Source organism: Triturus cristatus, chromosome 12 (genome assembly GCF_964204655.1).
Source record: "Triturus cristatus chromosome 12, aTriCri1.1, whole genome shotgun sequence".
In the NCBI taxonomy this organism is placed as follows: Eukaryota; Metazoa; Chordata; class Amphibia; order Caudata; family Salamandridae; genus Triturus; species Triturus cristatus.
In genome coordinates, this window is record NC_140595.1 from 707,806,899 (window position 1) to 707,827,768 (window position 20,870).

The following is a 20,870-nucleotide window of genomic DNA, read 5'->3' on the forward strand; positions in this document are numbered from 1 at the left end:
TACCTAGGCGTGGTTACAACACGCATACCCAGCACTGCTACTTCCTGGTTAGAGGCGGTTCCATCAGGTTATGCGTGCAGAGCAGCAGTATTCAACGTGCAATGGCCACTGCCCCTCCAATTCCATGGAAAAATGTTTAAGTTGTGATCCCTTTCTCCCTGAAAGACGACTGATAAGACCGCAGCAAATTTTAAGAGGCAGTAACAGCATTCGCTTGAGCAACTACAAACAAGTACTAATCTACAACATTATTACAGATTCATTTTTCTGCTTCTTCCGATAATAACAAGCTTTCCATTGTGTGAAGGAGTAGCTAGCATGGAGAGTTGATACTACCAACAGAGAAAAGACAAGGTCATCCCCATCCCACTTTTTACTTACACTTCCTTTTGAGTTTCTAGAGACTGCCTGGAAAGGATAATGAATACTGCTGAGCACACCTTTGGTGTAAGTAACCTGTTTTCTGGTACAATGACGTAGCAAGCCTCGGTGCATGTTTGGAGCATAAGTCTTATCTGCCTAAACTAAACCATTCCCAGGAGAAATGCCTGCAGTTGCCGGAGAAAATGTGTGCAAAACAAGCCACATCTTGCAGCTCAAACCAAGCATCCTTAATTTAGCAGAATTGTTCCTTGGTGGTCATAGAATTTGGTGATACATAATTTTCTGCACAGTGAAACACTGCATTTTTAGTGGTTGTCACCTCATCACAAATTTAAGCAAAATTCAAGAATTTTCAATGAACCTCTTTATATTATTTCAGGCAAGAAAGGTCAAACAACGTTTCACATAATGATGATGCTTAATTACTAGTTTGCAAAACCATGTCTCCAGCATTCAGTGCAATGACATATAGGATATCAGATCAATAAGTACTTTTGTTGACACAACAAGACAGTTAAAAAAAATGTTTTTGTTGCATTCAAATACACAGTTAAGAGCCAAGCAATCACTAAATCAGGAATGGTAAGAGAGTTTGTTGAATACATTAAACTGGGCTATCAGCTAGCAAGGAAACTCTTAGAAGTGAGACTAAGGCCTTACTGTACTATGACAAGGGCTCAATGTACAGATACAAAGCAGCAGGGTCTCACACCCACTGTAAGCAGCCTTTTGAAAGAGTATCGACACTTACAGGTTTGCTTTGGAAGTCATCTGCGGTGAACCTGTGAAAGGACCATGCCAGTGCCCTGTTCAACTCTGGGGCAGTCATGTAGCAGGCCTCAGCTTGAGGGATGATCTTGGAAACAGGCAGCAGTTTCCAGCTCCTCCGTTTAGCTATAGAGAGGAGCTCTGAGAGAGATGGGATGTGGCAGGGAGATTTCAGAGATTGATACTAGGAGAAGAGAAAAAAAAAAAGAAAGCAGTAACCTTAAGCATCTAAATGCAACACCAAGAGACAAGTAGAAATGCACCGAATAAGATGAAATAAAGCGAGAGGGGGAAAGAAATCCCATGCAGTCGTCATTCCAGGAAACGTGAGGCATGGTGGATAATGGTTGAAGGTTTCACTGTCATAATATGATCCCCAAGCACCCTGTCACCAGTTCAGAATGGTAAAGACACTTCAAAAGCGAGAATATCTCATTGTTCGCTGTACTGCCTTAATAGTCTTCAGATGTAGTTAGCCCTTGGATTGATGGCAATTAGTGCTGGCTAAAATGAACTGTGCCGATTTGAATCAACAAGTTGAATCTAAAATTTGAGGTGATCTGTTCCACCAAATGCATAGGTTTGTGGGACCCATCTAATCGCTCAGGTCTCATCAGGAAATTGACCAAGTCACAATTAAAAATAAATAGAAAGAGGTCTAGCCCATAGGGGGGCATGTCTGTCTTTATGACATAGGGTTATTTTTGGCTGATAACATTGCTTTGTGCAGAACCGGAGAAGGCTAGGAACTAAGAAAGCCAGTAATGGAGACCAAGAGGGGAAGGGGACACTACAGCGAGTTGTCTTTCCCAACACACTTCCTCTCCTTATTGGTGCAAGCAAGGCAAGTGGCAGAAGACATTACCCCTGGTGTATCAGTTTCCTAATACCCGCATCATACTTTGGGAGGCAACAGAGTTGAGTTGCATAAATTGCTTTTTCTACCTCAACCAAGGGACAGTGGTGCTCTTCATCTACGAGCTCCTGCATGATGTCACGATGCCCACCATGGGTCGCTGGCAGCAAGGCCAAATAGGGTTCAAGACACCTCTCCACCATCCCAGGAACATCAGAATAAGCCAGCAGGTCCTGCGGATCCATGAGATTGGGGCACAACCTGCAAAAGGGAAGGGGTGAAAGCATTAGAAAAAAATAAACATCAAAGAGCAGCTGAGAGATGAGAATGCAGGGAGTCCAACTACATACTGAGATTTACACATGTATTGAAGCACAGACTGATGTAGAAACAAAGATTTATGTTTTATGCAAACATATGTACAGATGGTTCAAACGAAAGACACACCCAGGCCACACAAACACAGAAGCAGAGACATCAGCACAGGAAGATATATGCGGACACCTTCATCAATGAGATATACACCTTTGCACAAACTAGTAAAAAAGATAGCAATTGCTAATGAACACAAGGAAACCGGACCAATGAAAGAGACATGCAGTCACCGACAGAAAAAGAAAGAGAGCCTGAGAGGACACAGATTACCTGCCCACTAAGACAAGCCCGTAAAGTTAGAGGGGCTTTAGATACCTGAAGTTTAGGATACCTTCTCTGCCCCAAGTCTTCCTAAATTCTAAAACACATTTTAGCATCATCACCTAAAATGGTTGATACCCCTCTCACCCCTTACCGAGCAGAGTGAGTCTACAATTAGACATCTGGGTTAATTGCTCAAAATATTGATCTAGTGGCCTCAAAAACAGGAATTAATTTTAGTGGCAAACAGATTATTATTGAAGAATTTCTTCACTGAGGTGCACCTCATTTCAACTCATCTCAGAATCTTGGCTCCTACAGAGGACTTTCCTGTGCAATGTAAATATCTTGACTCCTGTTGTCTCCTAATACACCGGATATTTGAATCTTGCTACCATATCACCTTTTCACTGCAATGCGGTCTACAAAATTAGACTCGCAGGTCTCAATCCTAAGGTTTACGATGCAAACAACTCACTAAACACTATGCACTACCATGTTCACACTCCTCAGATAAGTTTCTGCTTGATAATGCGCTCTCTATCCATGCCCTCACCTTAAGAGTGGGTTCTGAAATGTAAAAACGTTTTTGTTTCACTCACTCACTGTGAGCTTCTGTTAAAATTGTTTTTATCTGTAAAAAACACCTTTTAAATTAGGGCCCTCTGCTACATAGCCGGATTTGGAGGCATTGTACTGGTTACACAGGAACATTTGTGCACACAGATAAAAACTATTTTAACAGAAGCTCACAGTGAGTGAGTGAAACAAAAACGTGGACATGTGTGCAGGCTGAGCGAGGAAGATGGTTGTCCGACTCAGCCTGGTATCTGCACAAAGGGATCCAGAATAAATTGGTTATTGTCTGCTAAAACAATATGATTCAACTGGAAAGCCACAATTAAAAGTTCTTCTTTAGTGTCTGAAGAGTACATCTGTAGTGTTTTGAAGGTCTTTACACTGTAGATAAAAAATGCTTTAAATGTAATTTTGGATTGGCTCAACGTAGAAAAGCCATTGGTGGGGGTTTCACCATATTTTCCTAGGTCCTGAACATGTATACAGTATCGGTTTTGACCTATATGCATTATGTTTCGTATTTTAATATTTTAAGAGTATCCTAGCATCAGCTTTAGTGTGATTCAGGTTTTAAATGACGTTACTGAGGCCCGTTAGTTAGTCTGTGATGAGCTGGTAGTTCAAAGCCTGTCACAACCTGAAACAAAACAAGAAAGGAAGAGTGTTCCTGTGCTACCAACTACTGACAAAAATGCTGAGATATGTTACTGGGAGATCGTGGAGGACTGGGCAGTGGTGACTGGGGCAGAGACACAAAGCGAGGAATTTCCAGGTCAGTCAGAAGCAATGGGCCAATCAAGATAATGGGAAGGGTGCTTCCAGGGCAATTTAAGAAGCATAGGCAGAGGAACCAAGCTGCCTTGTGATTTCTTTAGTTGCATAGTTCACATCTGATTAGTTCATACAGAGTCGTCGAGTCCTGTGCAAGTTTTTGTTCTTCCTTCCTTTCTGTGTATTTATCCTCTCCTCTTGTTAGAACCTACCTGGATGACAGCTCACGTGTCATTGCAGACATCTCTTCAGCATACTGTCAACTTGCAGACACACTTCTGTCAAGTGTCTCATTGTGCTCCAGAGCTTGGGGGTCTCAAGGTAAGTCCTCTGTTTGTTACCGGTATACCCAATCACAGCATCAAGTTAGTCTCTGTGTGTTAGTGATCTACACCAGGAACCAAACTGAGTATAGTACAGATGTAAATATGTACCTTGTGTGTGCTGCCTCACTAAACAAGTATGCTGCACTTACAGTGTCAGTACTACCATGGCTGCTGCCTCTTCCCATCTGAGTAGTGCAAGTCAAATCAAATATCTCAATAACAAAGTCTGGATGTCTGATGTTTTCTGCTCTCATCTCCCTATCCCCCATTTTCCCTATCCAAGATGTGGGTTTGGGTTGCATATATTTCCCAACCTCTAAACCTCTACAGGTGGAGATTGGTAGATTCTCATCTGAGCCTGAATTCAAAACCCCCACAACGATCATAGCGGTGCTGATAAAGCCTCCTCTTGAACAACAGACCCATCTCTGTAGATTAGCCTTCTCCTGGGAAGTGGTGGAGAAAACTGCATAAGGCGATTAGCTGCCTCTCTCTGACAAGCCTGGATATGATTCCCCCCACAGGAGATAAAGGGAGGGCAGGCGAAACCCTGGCACAGGGCACACTTTGAAATCTTGGATGGAAGAAACCAGTTCTGGCTAAGAGTATTCAAGTTCAGAGGTGAGATGTTTCTAACCATTGGTTTATTCCAACTGCTTCAAAAGTCCCAGAAAGCTGTGCAGTGGGGTTGGCCAGCCTGTGACTGCTCCTAGGAAGTGCCAGTTGGGGGCAAATAGGTGACGTGGCATCTCTGTTTTGGGAAGGGACGCCCCCATCTAGAACATTCCACTTTTCATTTTAGTCTCAACTTGCTTAGTGGCACAGTACATAATTTCATTATTCAGTGTCATCTTATTTCAGAAATGTCATATATGATTGTTTGGTCTTCAGATGCAATCAGATCATGTATTCGGCGGCCATCATGCACTTCTTCGCCCATATTATCCTATTCTCCAGAATGTTTGCATCTACAACGCTATTCTCTGCACTAACAGAGACACTGAAGCTGAACAGCAACACTTGCTACAGTCCACCAGCTATTTTACAATTCTCTTCATAGACCTTTTTAATTAATTGAAACACCAAAAACACTACAGTTGGAGTAACCTTGTGCAGCATGGGATGAAAATAGTGAAAGGACACTGTACAGCATTCACTGCCTGTAGCTAGGTTCATACTATATAAATACCACAACGTAGCTTAAAACACATTGCCCAGAATGGATATATTAGTAAGAATGCCCCGGCTTCTTTAGTAATAGTCAGCTTTTCCTTTTTGTCATTTCCATTACTTTTTGTACATATTTGCATTTTATTTTTTTAAATGACATTAATGATTTTGATTAGCATTTCATAGCATGCAAGAGACATTGTATTTGGTCTAAGGGTCAGACCAAGCTATATACGTTTTACACTAGTTCCCAAAAAGAGAGAGCGAGACCTTTGAAGAGTTTTTATCAGTGTTAAGGGCGTTTTCTTTGTCCTACAATTTTAGAAAGATATGCAAAGAACTGATTACGTATCAAATTATTATTAATGTTAGCAATAAGAGACAGAAACAGCTCTGGGTTTTAGGAGGTCCCAGTCTCAGTTACACTATTGTCACTGTGCATTTTAATAATATCCTTAAAGGCATTTTATCATAGGTCATAGTGAATGATGTACATTACATGGATTTTCTCTGTGCTGAATTGAAGTCATAACAAGAAATGTGGGTCTATTTGGACTGTTTTGATAGAAGAGGCAGCATCTGAATTGTGTCCATGGTAGCATGTACGAAAACTGATTTAGATGAGGTACAGGATGAAAGAGTTGGTTGCCAGGAAGGTTGCTAATAAATAAATATGTGCCAAGGCCTGGTGTAATTTTGAAAAGAAAGATCAGATGCCTATTTTTTCTTTAAGGGGAGTGGGTCAGAATACTCAAACCTGGCAAATTTATAGAAGGGTAGTTCTAAATATGTAAAACCCATAAGAATTGTGAAAGCTAATAAGTGGAGTGTTATGACACCAGATGGAAGGCAGTGGAATGTTTGCAGAGTGGTGAAGGGTAAATTGGTGAATGATGAGAAGGTAGGGACTTCAGAGGGGTTTCTTGTGAGAAGCCCTTCAGTCTGATGTTCAGCGATGGATACATATTTGGTTAACATGGACAACAAAGGAGAGAGTTAGAGTATTATGCCTGTGAAGGTGAGAAGAGTTGTGCCGGAAGATTCGATTGAGATTTGTGTCAAATTAATGTGCTGTGCTTCAGTTGTTTTCTTTCACAGCGTTTCGCTTTATTTAATCATTCCACATTTTTGCTTGAATTGCGTTTTCTGTCTCTGCTGCTAAATAATGATATTGCCATTGTTGAGGTCACTTCCTCTTCCCTGCCTATTTTCTTTCTCCCTCGTCTTTCCTCTGACCTCATCATTTCGCAATTGTTGTATAAGGGAGAAAAATGTGTTATATTCCCCTCCGGGGTTTGTGCTAGCATGGTATGTTTAATGTGTAATGAGAGCCTTTTACCTAGTCACACTCCAGCATTGTTTGATTACTGCTCAATAAAAGACTTGACTGCATTTCCAGCTTTGTGTGTTTACTTCAACTGTCTACTGAGATTCCCATGAATTTCCCTGGCTTGCACCTCATCACTTGTGGGTGCACCCTACAGAACCTTCTGAGGTACCTGCAGATTGCATTTCCACTGCTTCTGTTTGGTACATCATGGATCCTCTATCGAGGTGTTTATGAATTCCCTTGCCTGGGACCCAACCTTCAACACTGTACATAGAAGCAAAGTTAGTGAAGCCCACGTTTCGCAAAGAACCACTACGCTCTTGTGCCGATAACTGGTGCTGATTAGTGGTTGGGTGGTCTTCTTTCTAATACATTTATTGGCTGCACATTAATGGCGCCAGATGGCAATCATTAAAATGTCATTGAACGAGTGGGCTATGAAATCAGTTGAGCAAAGCTTAATCTGTGTAACACTCCCCATAGTTAAATAGCCTATAAGGTATTGTGAGAAGGGGGAGCGGCCTCAACCCCCCAGCTTACCTCTGACAGGGCAGCCGAGTAGGGTAGAGAGAACGAGTACCCCGCGCCACCGTTATATTGATTGTACAGCTTTCTAGAAGATATCTTCTTCCTTCTTTTTATTTTGTTTTTCTTTTTTCCACTGTCACGTATCCCTAGCCTTGGGGGAATATACGGTTACCTGACATCCTTTGCGCACCTATGTCCCGTATTCCTTTTCCATAACCCCGGGTTTTCTGGACCTCGCCTGCTTTTGCCTATCTAGTTGTGCACTATTATCCTCCGTTTTGTTACCATCTCACTTTTCGCGGCAAAACAGGGGGAAAGTAAGAGAAGGACCCTGTAGGCAGGGATCGTGTTGCCAGCACAGCCTTCTCTTGCTAAACACCCTATAACCAGCACCTTATCACCGGGGTGTGGTGGTGGAAATAATATAAACAACCACACTGCAAAGATACTCATTGTCCCTCTTTTGGGGTAACCCTGCCTAGAGAACCTCCTGGGAAGCCCTCTTCTGGACCACCATATCGAGAGAGAGAGAGAGAGAGAGAGAGAGAGAGAGAGAGAGAGAGAGAGAGAGAGAAGAGAAGCACGACAACCAAAGACCACCCTTCTACTTCTGCATAGCGAAGAGCACACACTAGAAGTTCGGACTTTCTAAAACAACCCTCGCATTGTGACCTTGTCTATACCTGCCATTCTGACAATAAAAATCTCACTATCAACCCCATACGGCCTCTGCACTTCTTTTTCCGCCCATCCCTCCGACAAGTGTTGTCAGAAGTGGGATTGGGGGAAATGGAGGCCGTCGTATCCAAGACGGTGGAAGGACAAGAGTGGCTGGAAAAAATCATGGGACGATTCTTGGAGGTGGCAGAAGCTGACAGAGAAACCCTACACAAGACCCATACCAAACAATCTCAATCCCAGGAAACCGCCATAGAGAGGCTCGCGGAGACACTGGGACAATCCCGGGGACATGCTTCTGTACCTTCGGTCGTACTACAAAAATATGTTCCTGGAGAGGATCCTGATTTTTTCTTCTCCAACTATGAGCGAATGGCAAGAGCCGCAATGTGGCCAGAAGATAAATGGGGCAGCTATTTAGGCCCACTCCTGACGGGTGAGTTACAAGCCGCCTACCAGGCCGCCAATCCCCAGGGTACCACCCTTTATCCTGATATAAAACGCAGTATCCTGGAACGTATGGGCATAGACGAAGAGACCCATAGGATTAGGCTACGGCAGGTGAAGGAAGGATCACAGGAAACCCCAAGAGCCCTATACCTTAGAGTTAGGAACCTAGTGGAGAGATGGCTAAAACCTGGGACTTCTACCAAGGAGGAGATTATAGACAAAATTTGTTTGGAACAGTTCCTAACTTCCCTACACCCGCCCATACAAAGATGGGTGAGACAACACGCAGGCCTCACGCCGGACCGTGCTGTAGAGATTGCTACTGCGTTTAATCGGGCACAGGAAACACAAAAAGGAAACAACGTATCCTGGAGGCACTCTAGCATAGCCCCTCCAAAAACGGCAAAGACTCTACCTCATCCCAGGAAACAGGAAACGGTCACACTGGTCCCAGGCCCGGTTCCCACAACCACAAAACCGACAACCACCTTAGGTCCACAGTGTTTTCACTGTGGTGCTTTTGGGCACATCGCCCGTTCTTGTCCCCAGAAGGAAGAACCCATGGAGGTCGGTTTTTCCCGAGCTTTATATTGCCAGCCCACAGATGAACAAGCACCTTTCCATAAGAGAGTATTCATTAATGAAAAACCACGGAATGCCTTGGTGGACACAGGCTGCTTACAAAGCGTCATGAGGCCACAAGAAGTCCCAGGAGGTGAACCAACAACCACGGGGGATGTTCACATACAATGCGTCCACGGAGACAGTAAGGCATATCCTGTGACAGATGTTACTGTACAGCATCAACCTAATATACCACCGGTCCCTCTGAAAGTGGGACTAATTCAGAGATTGCCTGAGTCACTGGTATTGGGGGATGATTATCCTCATATGAATGAGCTCCTCCAAGACGTATGGAAAGAAGGGACACAGTGGAGGGAAACAGCACCCTTTTTCCAAGACCCAGATCCAGACTGGATTGTGAGAAAGAATCGGAAAAGTCGGAAACAGAGAAAAAGGGACAAGAAAGAATGGTCTGCAGCGGTATTAACTAACTCAGGTCATGGACTGTGGGACCATGATCAAAATTTCCGTTCGGCCCAGCAGGAAGACCCCACTCTACGAGAAGCCTGGAAACAGGCTACAGAGCAGGAAGACCCCCAAGCACGTAGGGCCCCAATTCTTCTTACAGCGGGGACTGTTATACAGAAAAGGGGGGAAAACCCTACCAAAACAACTACTGATTTTTTTTAGCACATAGTCATCTCCTGGGGGGACACTTCGGTATAGAAAAAACAGAAAAGGCCATTTTAGATAGGTTCTACTGGCCAGGAATCTTTCAACAAATCCGTAAATAATGCAAAGAATGCTCAGTGTGCCAGAAAAATAGCCGGTATATTCCCCCTAGAGTTCCGTTAAAACCACTCCCCATTATTGACAAACCCTTCGCCAGAGTGGGAATGGACATTATAGGTCCACTTCCTCCATCCACAAGCAGATATCGCTATGTACTAGTGCTTGTCGACTATGCCACAAGATTTCCCGAGGCGGTCGCCTTGCGACATCCCAACACAACACAGATAGCAAAAGCCATGACCAATGTCTTTTCTAGGGTGGGATTTCCCCGGGAGGTCATTACAGACCAATGGACTCCTTTCACTTAACGCCTGATGCAACAGGTGTGTCAACAGCTGCAGATCAAGCAGATATGCACTGCAGCCTACCACCCCCAAACCGATGGTCTAGTAGAACGGTATAACTCCACATTAAAAACAACCCTAAAGAAACTACTGAACCTGAAAGCTAGGAAGTGGGAAGACATGCTTCCTTTAGCCCTGTTCACCATCAAATGTAGTCAGCAGAAAAGTTTGGGGTATTCTCCCTTCGAGTTATTGTATGGGAGACAACCTAGAACCCTCTTAGATATGGCCCGAGAAGAATGGGAGGAAGAAAGGGACACCACCAAGCCCCTCTTACAATACGTGACCAGTTTGAAGACACATTTGAACCAAGTAAGGGAGATAGTACGGAATAACCTAGAAAAGGCTCAGATGTCCCAAAAAGAACAGTATGACAAAAAAGCAAAAGACCGTGCATTAGAGATATGAGACATGGTCCTCCTTATGATGCCAACCACAGAACAAAAGTTGTTGGGTCAGTGGCAGGGACCATATAAGGAAATAGAAAAGGTAACCCCAGTGACCTATAGAGTAGAACTGGATTCTCATAAGAAAAAGACACAGATCTACCATATAAACCGGTTTAAAAAATGGGAAAGGCCGTTACCTGTGTTAATGGATTCTAAGTCCGTAACCTTAGCAGAACATAGTATAGATCCGGAGTTGTCCGACGGCTTAAGGCAGGACTTAATTAGTACCCTTCAACCCCTGAAAGAAGTGTTTTCACTAACCCAAGGGAGAACAACGGTGGTGGAACATGAAATTCACACTCTTCCAGGACAGAAGGTCAGGTTAGGTTAGGTTTCAGTTAGGTGAAGACAGGCTGACTATTACAGCATGTGGCGTTTTTGTGGACTATGCCACTGACTCAAAAACAAAATGGATACACTCACGTCTAAAACGCAACACAATAAATGTGCATTATGAGTTAATACTATGGCTAAGGACTCTTTTTTTGTGTATAATCGAGACTGAAATCAAAATGATACTTCTCCACTCTTCCTCCAAAATGTACTGCCAGGCTGCATTAGACTCCACAGTGATTTCTGTCTGACTTGCTACTAGGGCCAGATAAGGATTGTGCTTGTCAGACTTGGCTGTAGGAAGCAGCTGGTGGATTCCCTTCCTAACAGAAGGATGTGAAGCTGCTGGGACTGGTAAGAAGCCACACACATGTAAATAAGACGTACTTGCACAAGGAGCAGCAAGATGGGTGTTAGCGGTGGGCTTGCCGCAACTGGGCCTACTATAGATTCCCCTGCAGAATTACACTTTATGGATTACACACAAAAAACGTCAGGTACAAACATAGATATTGAGCTAAAGAGACATTTGTCCTTACTATTTTCCCACTTCCATCAGTCTCCTGTCTCCCCTCCCTTTATCTGCTTCTTCCAGAGACCAAACCTTTTGTGAAGCAGAATCCTCTTCTCCTAAATAACCCTTCACCACACACCAAGCTCCACCCACTCACTTCTGAAGAAGTGACTCAATTGCAGACACCATCCACAGGTACCCAGGCAGGTCCAGGTGGTACATCATGAGCAGCTGAGAGTAAATATTCACGGCGGCATTGAATGGCTGGTACGTGGTGCAGAGTCGTGAAAAGTCGCTCACTCTTACGACGCTTCGCAGACAACAGCAGAGCACGATGAGAGGGAAGTGTGAAGAGGGCTTCTGCTGAAGATGCACATCCTCAAGCTATGGAAAAAAGGTGCATTTTTGTGAAAATCTGGCTGTGACAAGGAATCACTGCTGTGATGCATGAGGGGAAGAAATTAATCACTAGTGAAACATGATGTGAGAAGAGGGGCAGCGGAGACTGAAAACCAAGATAGAGTGACCATGGATTAAAATCTACCAAAGATAAAAATAAGGCACTGTGGAGAGTCACTGAGTGAGAAAACGAGGCTCAGATTAGACACTGACAAAGAAAGGCAGACTATGGGTAGATTCTAGCTGAGAAAATAGGGCAGTGCAGAGAAACCGAGTGAGAAAGTGAGGCACTGCTGCGAGACACTAGACAAGGAAAGCAGTCACTTCTGAAATGCAGTGAGAGAAAAAGAGACACAGCTGAGACGCTAGCCAAGGAAGGAAAATAGAAACCACCAGAGGAAAATCATCACTGCTGAGAAACAAGTCAGGAAAAGGAGGCAAGCTTAGGAATTGAATGTATTGTTGACACTGCAGGCACCTTCTAGACTATACCATAGAAAATGAAACAGTGGTAAGGCCATACTAAAAAACTGAAATATTTATTACAAGGAATTACTTATTTGTTAAGGAGAAAATGTGCTACTTTAATAATCGAAGTGAAACATCTCCAAATCCTACCACAGAAATATGGGGTATCCCAATAGTTTGTGATAATAAGGCAGAATATTCAATAGAAGGTTTAATCAAAATGATCAGAACTATCTGGTAACAGTGACCGCTAGCAATAAAACATACTCTACAGAAGATATATATATATATATGTCCACAAAGGGTCTAAAGGACTTGCTTTGCTTGGAACTGTATCAACCATGCCAAACAGTAGCAATACTAACTTCTATAAAAAAGATAAACTGTTACTCCTGTCATAAAAAGAAAAGACATGCAGAGTACGTCTCACTAAATGCTGCTCCATATCCAGGGACAGTATCTTTATAAGCAACACAAACTGATAGCAATGGAGCAAATACAGGCATGGATCGTGGACAGCACCTTCTTGATTGTTTTGCAGGCTGGTCTTTTATCCAGTGCGTTGAAAGAAGCAGTGTGTGAACTCTACCGGATGACCCAAGGTGGGGGACTGACAGGACAAGACTTAGGCCCCTGATGCCTCTTGACCGGTCAGTGGTCTTCAACACTGTTCACCACAACATCCTGATCTCTTGCTGCCAACATATGGGATTTCACTGTACAATGCAGTATTGGGAGCAATCAGATGTGTCAGTGAGGCTCTAAAATATGTATAAACATAAACAGTTGGAGAGGAACAGTGCAGGGAGGGGGACAGCATTGAAAATAGGAACTGGTAGATGGACAGGAGAAAACAGGGTAAAAAGAGTTACAGCTAGAGAAAAAGAGGGCAGGAAATGTTAGCGAGCCAAGGGCAGGTTTTGTCTGGCAGTAACAGCTACACAGGAAACACATGTTTCCTACATTCCTGCAGGAAGGATGACAGAGCTGGAAAGTTACGAGCTCATGCTTTTCATTGGTGAATCACAGGGACCATCTTACCTCTACTACTGCCCCAGGGCGCAGAGCCCGTCCATTCTGGAGGATCGGCTGATGCGCCACACAAAGGCAAATGCTGCCATCGAGTTCATAGAGACCAGCAGGACCATTCAGCACTTTGGTGATGGTGCCCTGCAACATGAAGACAGAGAAGACCAGTCCATGAGCAAATGCATCTCTCAACCACATGGTGCAGCCCCTGTTTATGTTCACCTAAGTCCTCAGCCCCAATGCCAAGGTCCACTACTGTCATTCATTGGTGAGACACGTGCGGGAAATGCCTCCTGCCAATCATGGACAGATCTGTCTTATACCCCCACATTTTTATGGTGGCCATATATGTAAGTGTTAGCTCTCCAGACTCAGTACCACAAACAACAAAGACTACTGCATACGGTACAATCATAAACAAAGTTGTTCAGCACAATAGACGAATGTGCCAACTCTCCCAACCAGCTATAGGCACATGCAGTAACGAGTCCACTCTAGTGGTCCTAGCAATGTCCACCTATAAACAAAAATGCCTACTCTAGAATTCAGTGTCAATTCCCCTCCCGCCATTGTATTGTTTCTACTGACACTCACTGTCCTACCCACTGTGCTGCAATGGGCTACACTTCCAGCTCCTCCTGCTAAGAGCATGATGCCTGCCACAGGTGTCAGTTCTCCCACCCGCTCCACAAGCTTGTATAAAAGTGTAAGCTCTGCCACTGACTTAAAGTTCATGTGCCGAGCCATCCGCTCTCTCATCCACTGTTTGCATCTTGTACTGAATGGTGCTACGCCAGCAGGAAAGAGCCTCCCTACCTTTTCCTAAAGGACCCAGCTGCTGCCCCCACTGCTCACCTTGAAAGTCAGCATCTTGGACGTTTTTACTGAAGAGGCAGGCTCATCTGCGAGGAGCTCCAAGCTTGAACTGTCCTGCATGCTCGACTGCGGCGTAGAAGCTTCAACTGATGGAAGAGGATGGACTTCACAAGCAGGTCTGGCCTCAGAACCAAGCAATATGTTTGGTTCATGCACACTGACACGGTTCTTATCGTAGGGCTGGAGTTCAGATGTAGAGCTGACGGTGAACACCCTACACCTCGACACCTTCAACCTTAAGGCCTGAAGATTTGTGAGGACATAATGGTTTCCAGAGCGCAAAGCGTGGAACCAGCATAACTTCTCTGGGCTCTGCAAGAGGGAAACAGCAAGGTGCCAAAAACATCAATGTCAGAGATTTGTTAAGGCTTCAGATCCAGCTGGCCCTAAAGTTATGTCCTGCAAAGACTGTCCCACTTTTACAACTGGCTAACCTAAGATTAAGTAATGACGTGCACTGACTGCATATACCTATGTTTGCCACTTAGTGCTTACCAATAAAGAAAAATGTGGTAGTTTTTTTGTTTCTCTAGTTTAACAATCTCTTCACTAGTTGGATCAGATTAATTGTTTATGTGACCTACCCATGAACACAAAGGGGCAATTCAGAACAGCATTTAAGAGCATGTGTAGTAGTACTACCTTTCACACTCATAGATGCAATTCACAAAGTTACTGGTGTGTATCCATGCCTATGCCCGTATATTTCTTGAGTGCAGAGTGCTCAGCCAAAAGAGTGCAGAAAAACACACACACACACACACACACACACACACGCACACATACACACACACACACACACACACAATCACACACACAACCACACACACAACCACACACACACAACCACACACACAACCACACACACAACCACACCCACAACCACACACACACAACCACACACACAACCACAACCACACAGACAACCACACACACACACACAACCACACACACACACACACAACCACACACACACACACACAACCACAACAACCACACAACCACAACCACACTCACACAACCACAAACACACACATAAAATATAATACAAATATATATATTTATCAACACTCCGTCCATCATTTCCTTTGGTTTTTGCTTTGTTCGCCATAAGTTGGCAGGGTATGCTCAGACGTGAGTCCCTTGCTCACTTTGCCACTGGATTCAAGCAAGCCTGGCAGATGACGGCTGATTAGCGAGAAACCGGTCCCAGGATGCTTGTTTCCAGCCCAGGGAAGACATGGCTTGGCAGTTCGGGCTGGACTGTTCCCATGAGGCACAGGGTCAGACTGATTTGCATATGGCCATGTCTGAACTGGGGTGGCGGAGTGATCTAAAGAATGATGATGGATTAAACCCAGATCAGTTCACTGGGGTCGAGTGCTTGCATTGTTCAACACTCCGTCCATCATCCCCTTTGGTTTTGCTTTGTTCGCCCTAAGTTGGCAGGGTATGCCCAGACATGGGTCTCTTGCTCACTTTGCCACTGGATTCAAGCTAGCCTGGCAGATGACGGCTGATTAGCGAGAAACCGGTCCCAGGATGCTTGTTTCCAGCCCAGGGAAGACATGGCTTGGCAGTTTGGGCTGGACTGTTCCCATGAGGCACAGGGTCAGACTGATTTGCATATGGCCATGTCTGAACTGGGGTGGCGGAGTGAGCTAAAGAATGATGATGGATTAAACCCAGATCAGTTGACTGGGGGTGAGTGCTTGCATTGTTCAGCACTCCGTCCATCATCCCCTTTGGTTTTGCTTTGTTCGCCCTAAGTTGGCAGGGTATGCCCAGACGTGGGTCCCTTGCTCACTTTGCCACTGGATTCAAGCTAGCCTGGCTGATGATGGCTGATTAGCCAGAAACCGGTCCCAGGATGCTTGTTTCCGATCCAGGGAAGACATGGCTTGACAGTTCGGGCTGGACTGTTCCCATGAGGCACAGGATCAGATTGATTTGCATATGGCCATGTCTGAACTGGGGTGGCGGAGTGAGCTAAAGAATGATGATGGATTAAACCCAGATCAGTTGACTGGGGGCGAGTGCTTGCATTGTTCAACACTCTGTCCATCATCCCCTTTGGTTTTGCTTGGTACCAGACCCAGGGCATCCACTAACTGGTGGTTCTGTCACCTCACACTTAAAATGCAAAGAACACTTTACATCCTCTGGTTTTGATGCTTGAGACCTTCCAGATTTCCAATGTCCGATGACCTGAAGCCTTTGCTGACATACTTATTTAAATTCGTACACAACAGAACCAGTTCAGCAAATAGGGTCTCCGGCAGTCTCTGAAAAACTCTGCATGCTTGGTTTCAGTTATTTTGGAGTCTCCTCTGTTAAATTTTATAACACCAGCTTCTACTAGCCTAAGTCTATGTAGGCACGAAAGTAAATATGAAGCTCCTTAAAAGTGTCTCTTTTTCCGTGGTAAACTTGGTCATTGTTTCTACAGTTTAGCGAAGAGTTATGTTTGATCACTCCCATTCGGCTACCCAAGTCAATAGCAGAAGCAAGAAACAATAGATTGTGGACTAAACATTTGGGTAACTAGTGCCCTAAGTGCAAGGGGCACAAGTTGCAAGATCTTCTTGAACAAGCTACTTGTCTTTGGTAATGCTCTTTCGGGTGGATATTCTATCTAACTGCAGATTCCTCACCTTTAGAATATCCCCAGGAGCCAGACTGGATCCAGAAGATTTTAACAGCCAGGCTACTAGGTGCTAGTAGGTGCCGCTGTGGGGGCTCCACATTGACTTTGTTCTGTCCTGGAAGAGACGATGGAGGCACATCCAATTTCTTTCTGAACTCTGTGAGTGCTGAACAATGAATCAGATAGATTGGTATCTTTTTCGATGGGAAAAAGAGACAATTCACAAACGGGGGAGATGGAAGGGCAGTGAAGAATCTGCAGTTTGACAGAGTATCCACCAGAAAAAGCATTACTGAAGGTAAATACCTTGTTCTTCTAATGGATATTTGTAACAAGAGATGCCTCACCTTTAATAGACACCAAAGCAGTACCTCCCAAGGTGGTGGTTATGTGGCATGGTTCTGACCAAAAATCCTGCAAGACCAAACGGGCAAAATACCCTTCCCATTGGACCTGGCTACCAAGGCAGTAGTTCTTCATGAACATGTTTACTGAAGCCCACGTCTTGGCCTGACAGATATGAAAAACAGGGACCCTGTGTGCCATTCCAGTGATAGCAGGTCCAACCTAATCAGAAGTCAGATGCTCATGCCCAAAAGTGCCAGGTACCAAACTCTCCCTGCCCGATCCAGAGCCACTAGGATGGCCTTGGACCTGGTTGTTCCTGATCTTCTTCAGAAGTCAGGGCAAGAGGGTCAGCGGTGGAAATGCGTACAGAAGTCCTGATGCCAATCTACCTGAAATGTGTCTCTGAGAGACAGCCTGTGTGGAAACTCCAGCTCACAAAACGTTTTGCCATTGCACATTCTCCAAGGTGGCGAAAAGATCTAGTCAGAGTTCTCGGCATTGCTGGAAGATGCCCAGTGCCACCTTAGAGTGTAACCCGAACTTAAGATTTGCCAGGCACCACTGGCTGAGCTCGTTCACCCGGCTGTTCAAAGATCCTGCCAAGTGTTTCAAGACTAGAGAGATTCCCTGGCGCTCCTACCAGCTCCAGAGATAAAGTGCCTCCTGGCACAAGTCACAGGACCCCTCCCCCAACCCTGCTTGTTTCAGTACCACATAGCGGTGGTGGAGTCCGTAAGAACCTGAACCAGCCTTCTTTTGAGTAATAGCAAAAAGGCTTTCAGCACCATGTATGTTACCCACAACTCAAACAGAGTGATGTGAAAGCAGGTCTCTCCAGAAGACTAGAGAGCTCCCAGATGACCTCTCCAAGATGACTTCCCTGTCCCAGCAGCCATACATTTGATGCTGTCAACTCTGGGAGGGACAGAGAGAGGCATCTGCAGCCCATCCAATTGCTAAGGAGCAACCACAGCAAGTCTTTTTCAGTTTACTCTGAAACCTGGATGTAATCCCACAGGTTTCCCTGGTGTTGGGCTCACTGAGATTTTAGGTTCCATTGCAGAGCCTGCATGTGCCACCTAGCATAGTTGAAGAGTGGGATGTGGGATGCCAAGAGACGCAGAAGCCTCAGAACCAGTCAGATGTGATTTCTGCACATTGATAAAGAAAACCATGTGGTTCGCCGTCATCTGTCTGAGGCAAGCCTGTCTTTAACATCCAATCGTTGAGGTAGGGGAAAACTGGAATCACCATCCTCTGAAGATGTGTTGCGACGACAGCCATCACTTTTGTGAACATATGAGGGGTGATGAGGACGGGGAGCATGGCAAATTGAAAATGCTCCTGGCCCATCTTGAACCGCAAGTACAGCCTGTAAGACTATGGGACAGGTACACAAAAGCAGACATCCTGCAGGTCCAAAGCCACCATTCAGTTGCCTAGGTCCAGGGCAGACAAAACCTGGCCCAGTGTGAGCATCTTGAATGTGTCCTTACAGAAAAAGGCATGGAGAGGGCAGAGATCTAAAATAGTATGAAGGTCTGCGTCCTTCTTCGACATAAGGAAATAGCAGGAGTAACAGCCAGTCCCTATTTCTGTACTTCTAGGAACAAGATGGGAAGGTGCTCCTCTTAAAGATGCTCTGACATGGTTGAGAGGTGCAGTGGGTCTAATGAATGGTAGAACATAGCCTTGTAGTATGATCTACAGGACACACCTGTAGAATGTTATCCGTTGCCACCCATAAAGAAAATGTCTTCTTCTGCCTCTTACAGGGTGGTGGTGTGCAGATAATTGTAAACTGAAGCAGTTTAGAGGCTGATGTTTCAAGGGGTGTGGGACTGGGAATTACATTGCCCCTGATTTGCGGGGCATTGTCTGCTTGATCCGCTCTGCACCCCAAAGAAATGGTGAATCTATGGAGGAGCGGTGGGCCCTGGCATTGCTGCTACAAAAGCCCTCTGGAGTATCCTCGAAAGGGGAGAAACAGTGGAGGGCACTGTCTAGCAGGGGTGGAAAGGCCTATTGAGCGTGTTGTGACCTGGCTTTTTTAAAGCATTCTAAAGCTGAATCAGCCAAACAAGAGAAACCCATTGAATTGCATGTAAATTAAAGAGGCTTAAATGTTCTTTAGAAGCCCATGGATCGTACCTAAGTGTATTGCCGAAGCACCATGCTAATGCCAATTGCTCTATTCAAGGTGTTCAGCCCAGGCCAGATGATGTGCTTGGCACAAAATTCCTCAGAGACATGGCCAGCATGATCTCTCCAACCATGTCCCATAATGCATGGGAATATTGCTCCAGCAAACAGCTGGCATTGACTGACTGGAGAATTAGACTGGACTGTATCAGGAGGAGTCATGGGGAAAGAATTGGGGCTCACTTTACTGGTAAAATCCTGCACCACTAAACTTTCAGTTATTGGATGCACTTCCAAGACTTCGTTCGGTGTTCGACGATGTGACAGTTGTGCACTTTTTCTAATATAATAAAGGCTGAATCCAGTTAATTGTGTATCAGGATGATGTTATTTTTATTAACTATGGGTGCACAGGTAGAGTACAGAGGAATAATGGTTCTCTCACCCTTTCAAGTCTTGCGCTGAGATTCACCATGCCAGTTCCATGGAAAAAGAGCAATATAAACGCAGGTAAGTTACTACTCTTTTCCTGTACTTTACCACCGCCTTCACCATGTCAAAATTTTGACAGCCCCTTACTATAGGCTTAAAACGGTAAGTGCTTCTAGTGCTCCAAACTTGTGAGTAGAAAAACTATAAAAGAGTACTTTATTCTTGGGGAGGACTCGGACAGCGTAACCAACACCAGTGTGAAAACAATATACATCAGACCTCTGATCGTTTTGGGAAGACTGGCCTATGACTCCCCTGGCTTCGTACTACCCACCCACCTTCCCCAGGATCTGACCCGATCACACACCTGCTTGAGCCACGCTCCTTCTGGAGCATGGCTGGGATGACTGGCACTTTGCAGGATTCTCCTGCTGCAAACAGGCTATGACGCCTTGGGAGTTTGCTCTCGACTTTATCCCCGCAGGTCGATGACTCTGAATCCTCTGAATCTTTGGCTCCTCCGTCCGCAGCAGTTGTTTCTGCTTCTGGATGTCCAAAAACTGCCTATGGTGCTGTGTCTGCTTTTTCATCCATTTCTCCTCTGACCTCACTATTTCTTCTTGCTGTTTTTTGTCTCCTCCTTCTCTAGGGAGGAGCTCCATTGGTGTGAGAGCGCCTCCTTGTATTGGGTCCGATTCTGGTACCAGACCTCAAACCCTGCCTCCTCCGTGTCAGGGGCTTGCCTGTGAAAACAAAGTGTCCCTTATTCATATGTTAAGGAAGAAGTCTTCCTGATCACAGGCAACATTCAGCTTCACATTCTAATCCTGATCACCTTCGGATTCATAAATGCAACTTTTCTTCGCAGGACTTCGAGTCACGCGCCGAACATAGAAAACCATAGGTACATAACACAGGGATCTGCCACAAACATTTATTTATGACAATCCCTACATGGCTTAAACCATGTCGTTTTAGGAAGGGACAGAGTGCACTTGCACACTGGAAAAAGGATTTTTGTAAGAAAAAAACTCATCAAGGGGTGAAATAATGTTGG

At 44.9% G+C, this 20,870-nt stretch overlaps 1 protein-coding gene across 1 annotated transcript in view; it reads right to left on the bottom strand.

The window, feature by feature from the left end:
• The window catches only part of CTC1 (CST telomere replication complex component 1), a 191,922-nt gene that overhangs the window by 119,076 nt on the left and 51,976 nt on the right, over positions 1 to 20,870 (bottom strand). Inside the window, exons 6-10 of the mRNA XM_085636896.1 lie at positions 14,224 to 14,556; positions 13,381 to 13,509; positions 11,630 to 11,856; positions 2,098 to 2,269; positions 1,136 to 1,336 (exon numbers count right to left, since the gene is read on the bottom strand). Of these exons, the coding sequence (XP_085493022.1) occupies positions 1,136 to 1,336; positions 2,098 to 2,269; positions 11,630 to 11,856; positions 13,381 to 13,509; positions 14,224 to 14,556 (1,062 nt within the window). The remainder of the gene's footprint in view (positions 1 to 1,135; positions 1,337 to 2,097; positions 2,270 to 11,629; positions 11,857 to 13,380; positions 13,510 to 14,223; positions 14,557 to 20,870) is intronic.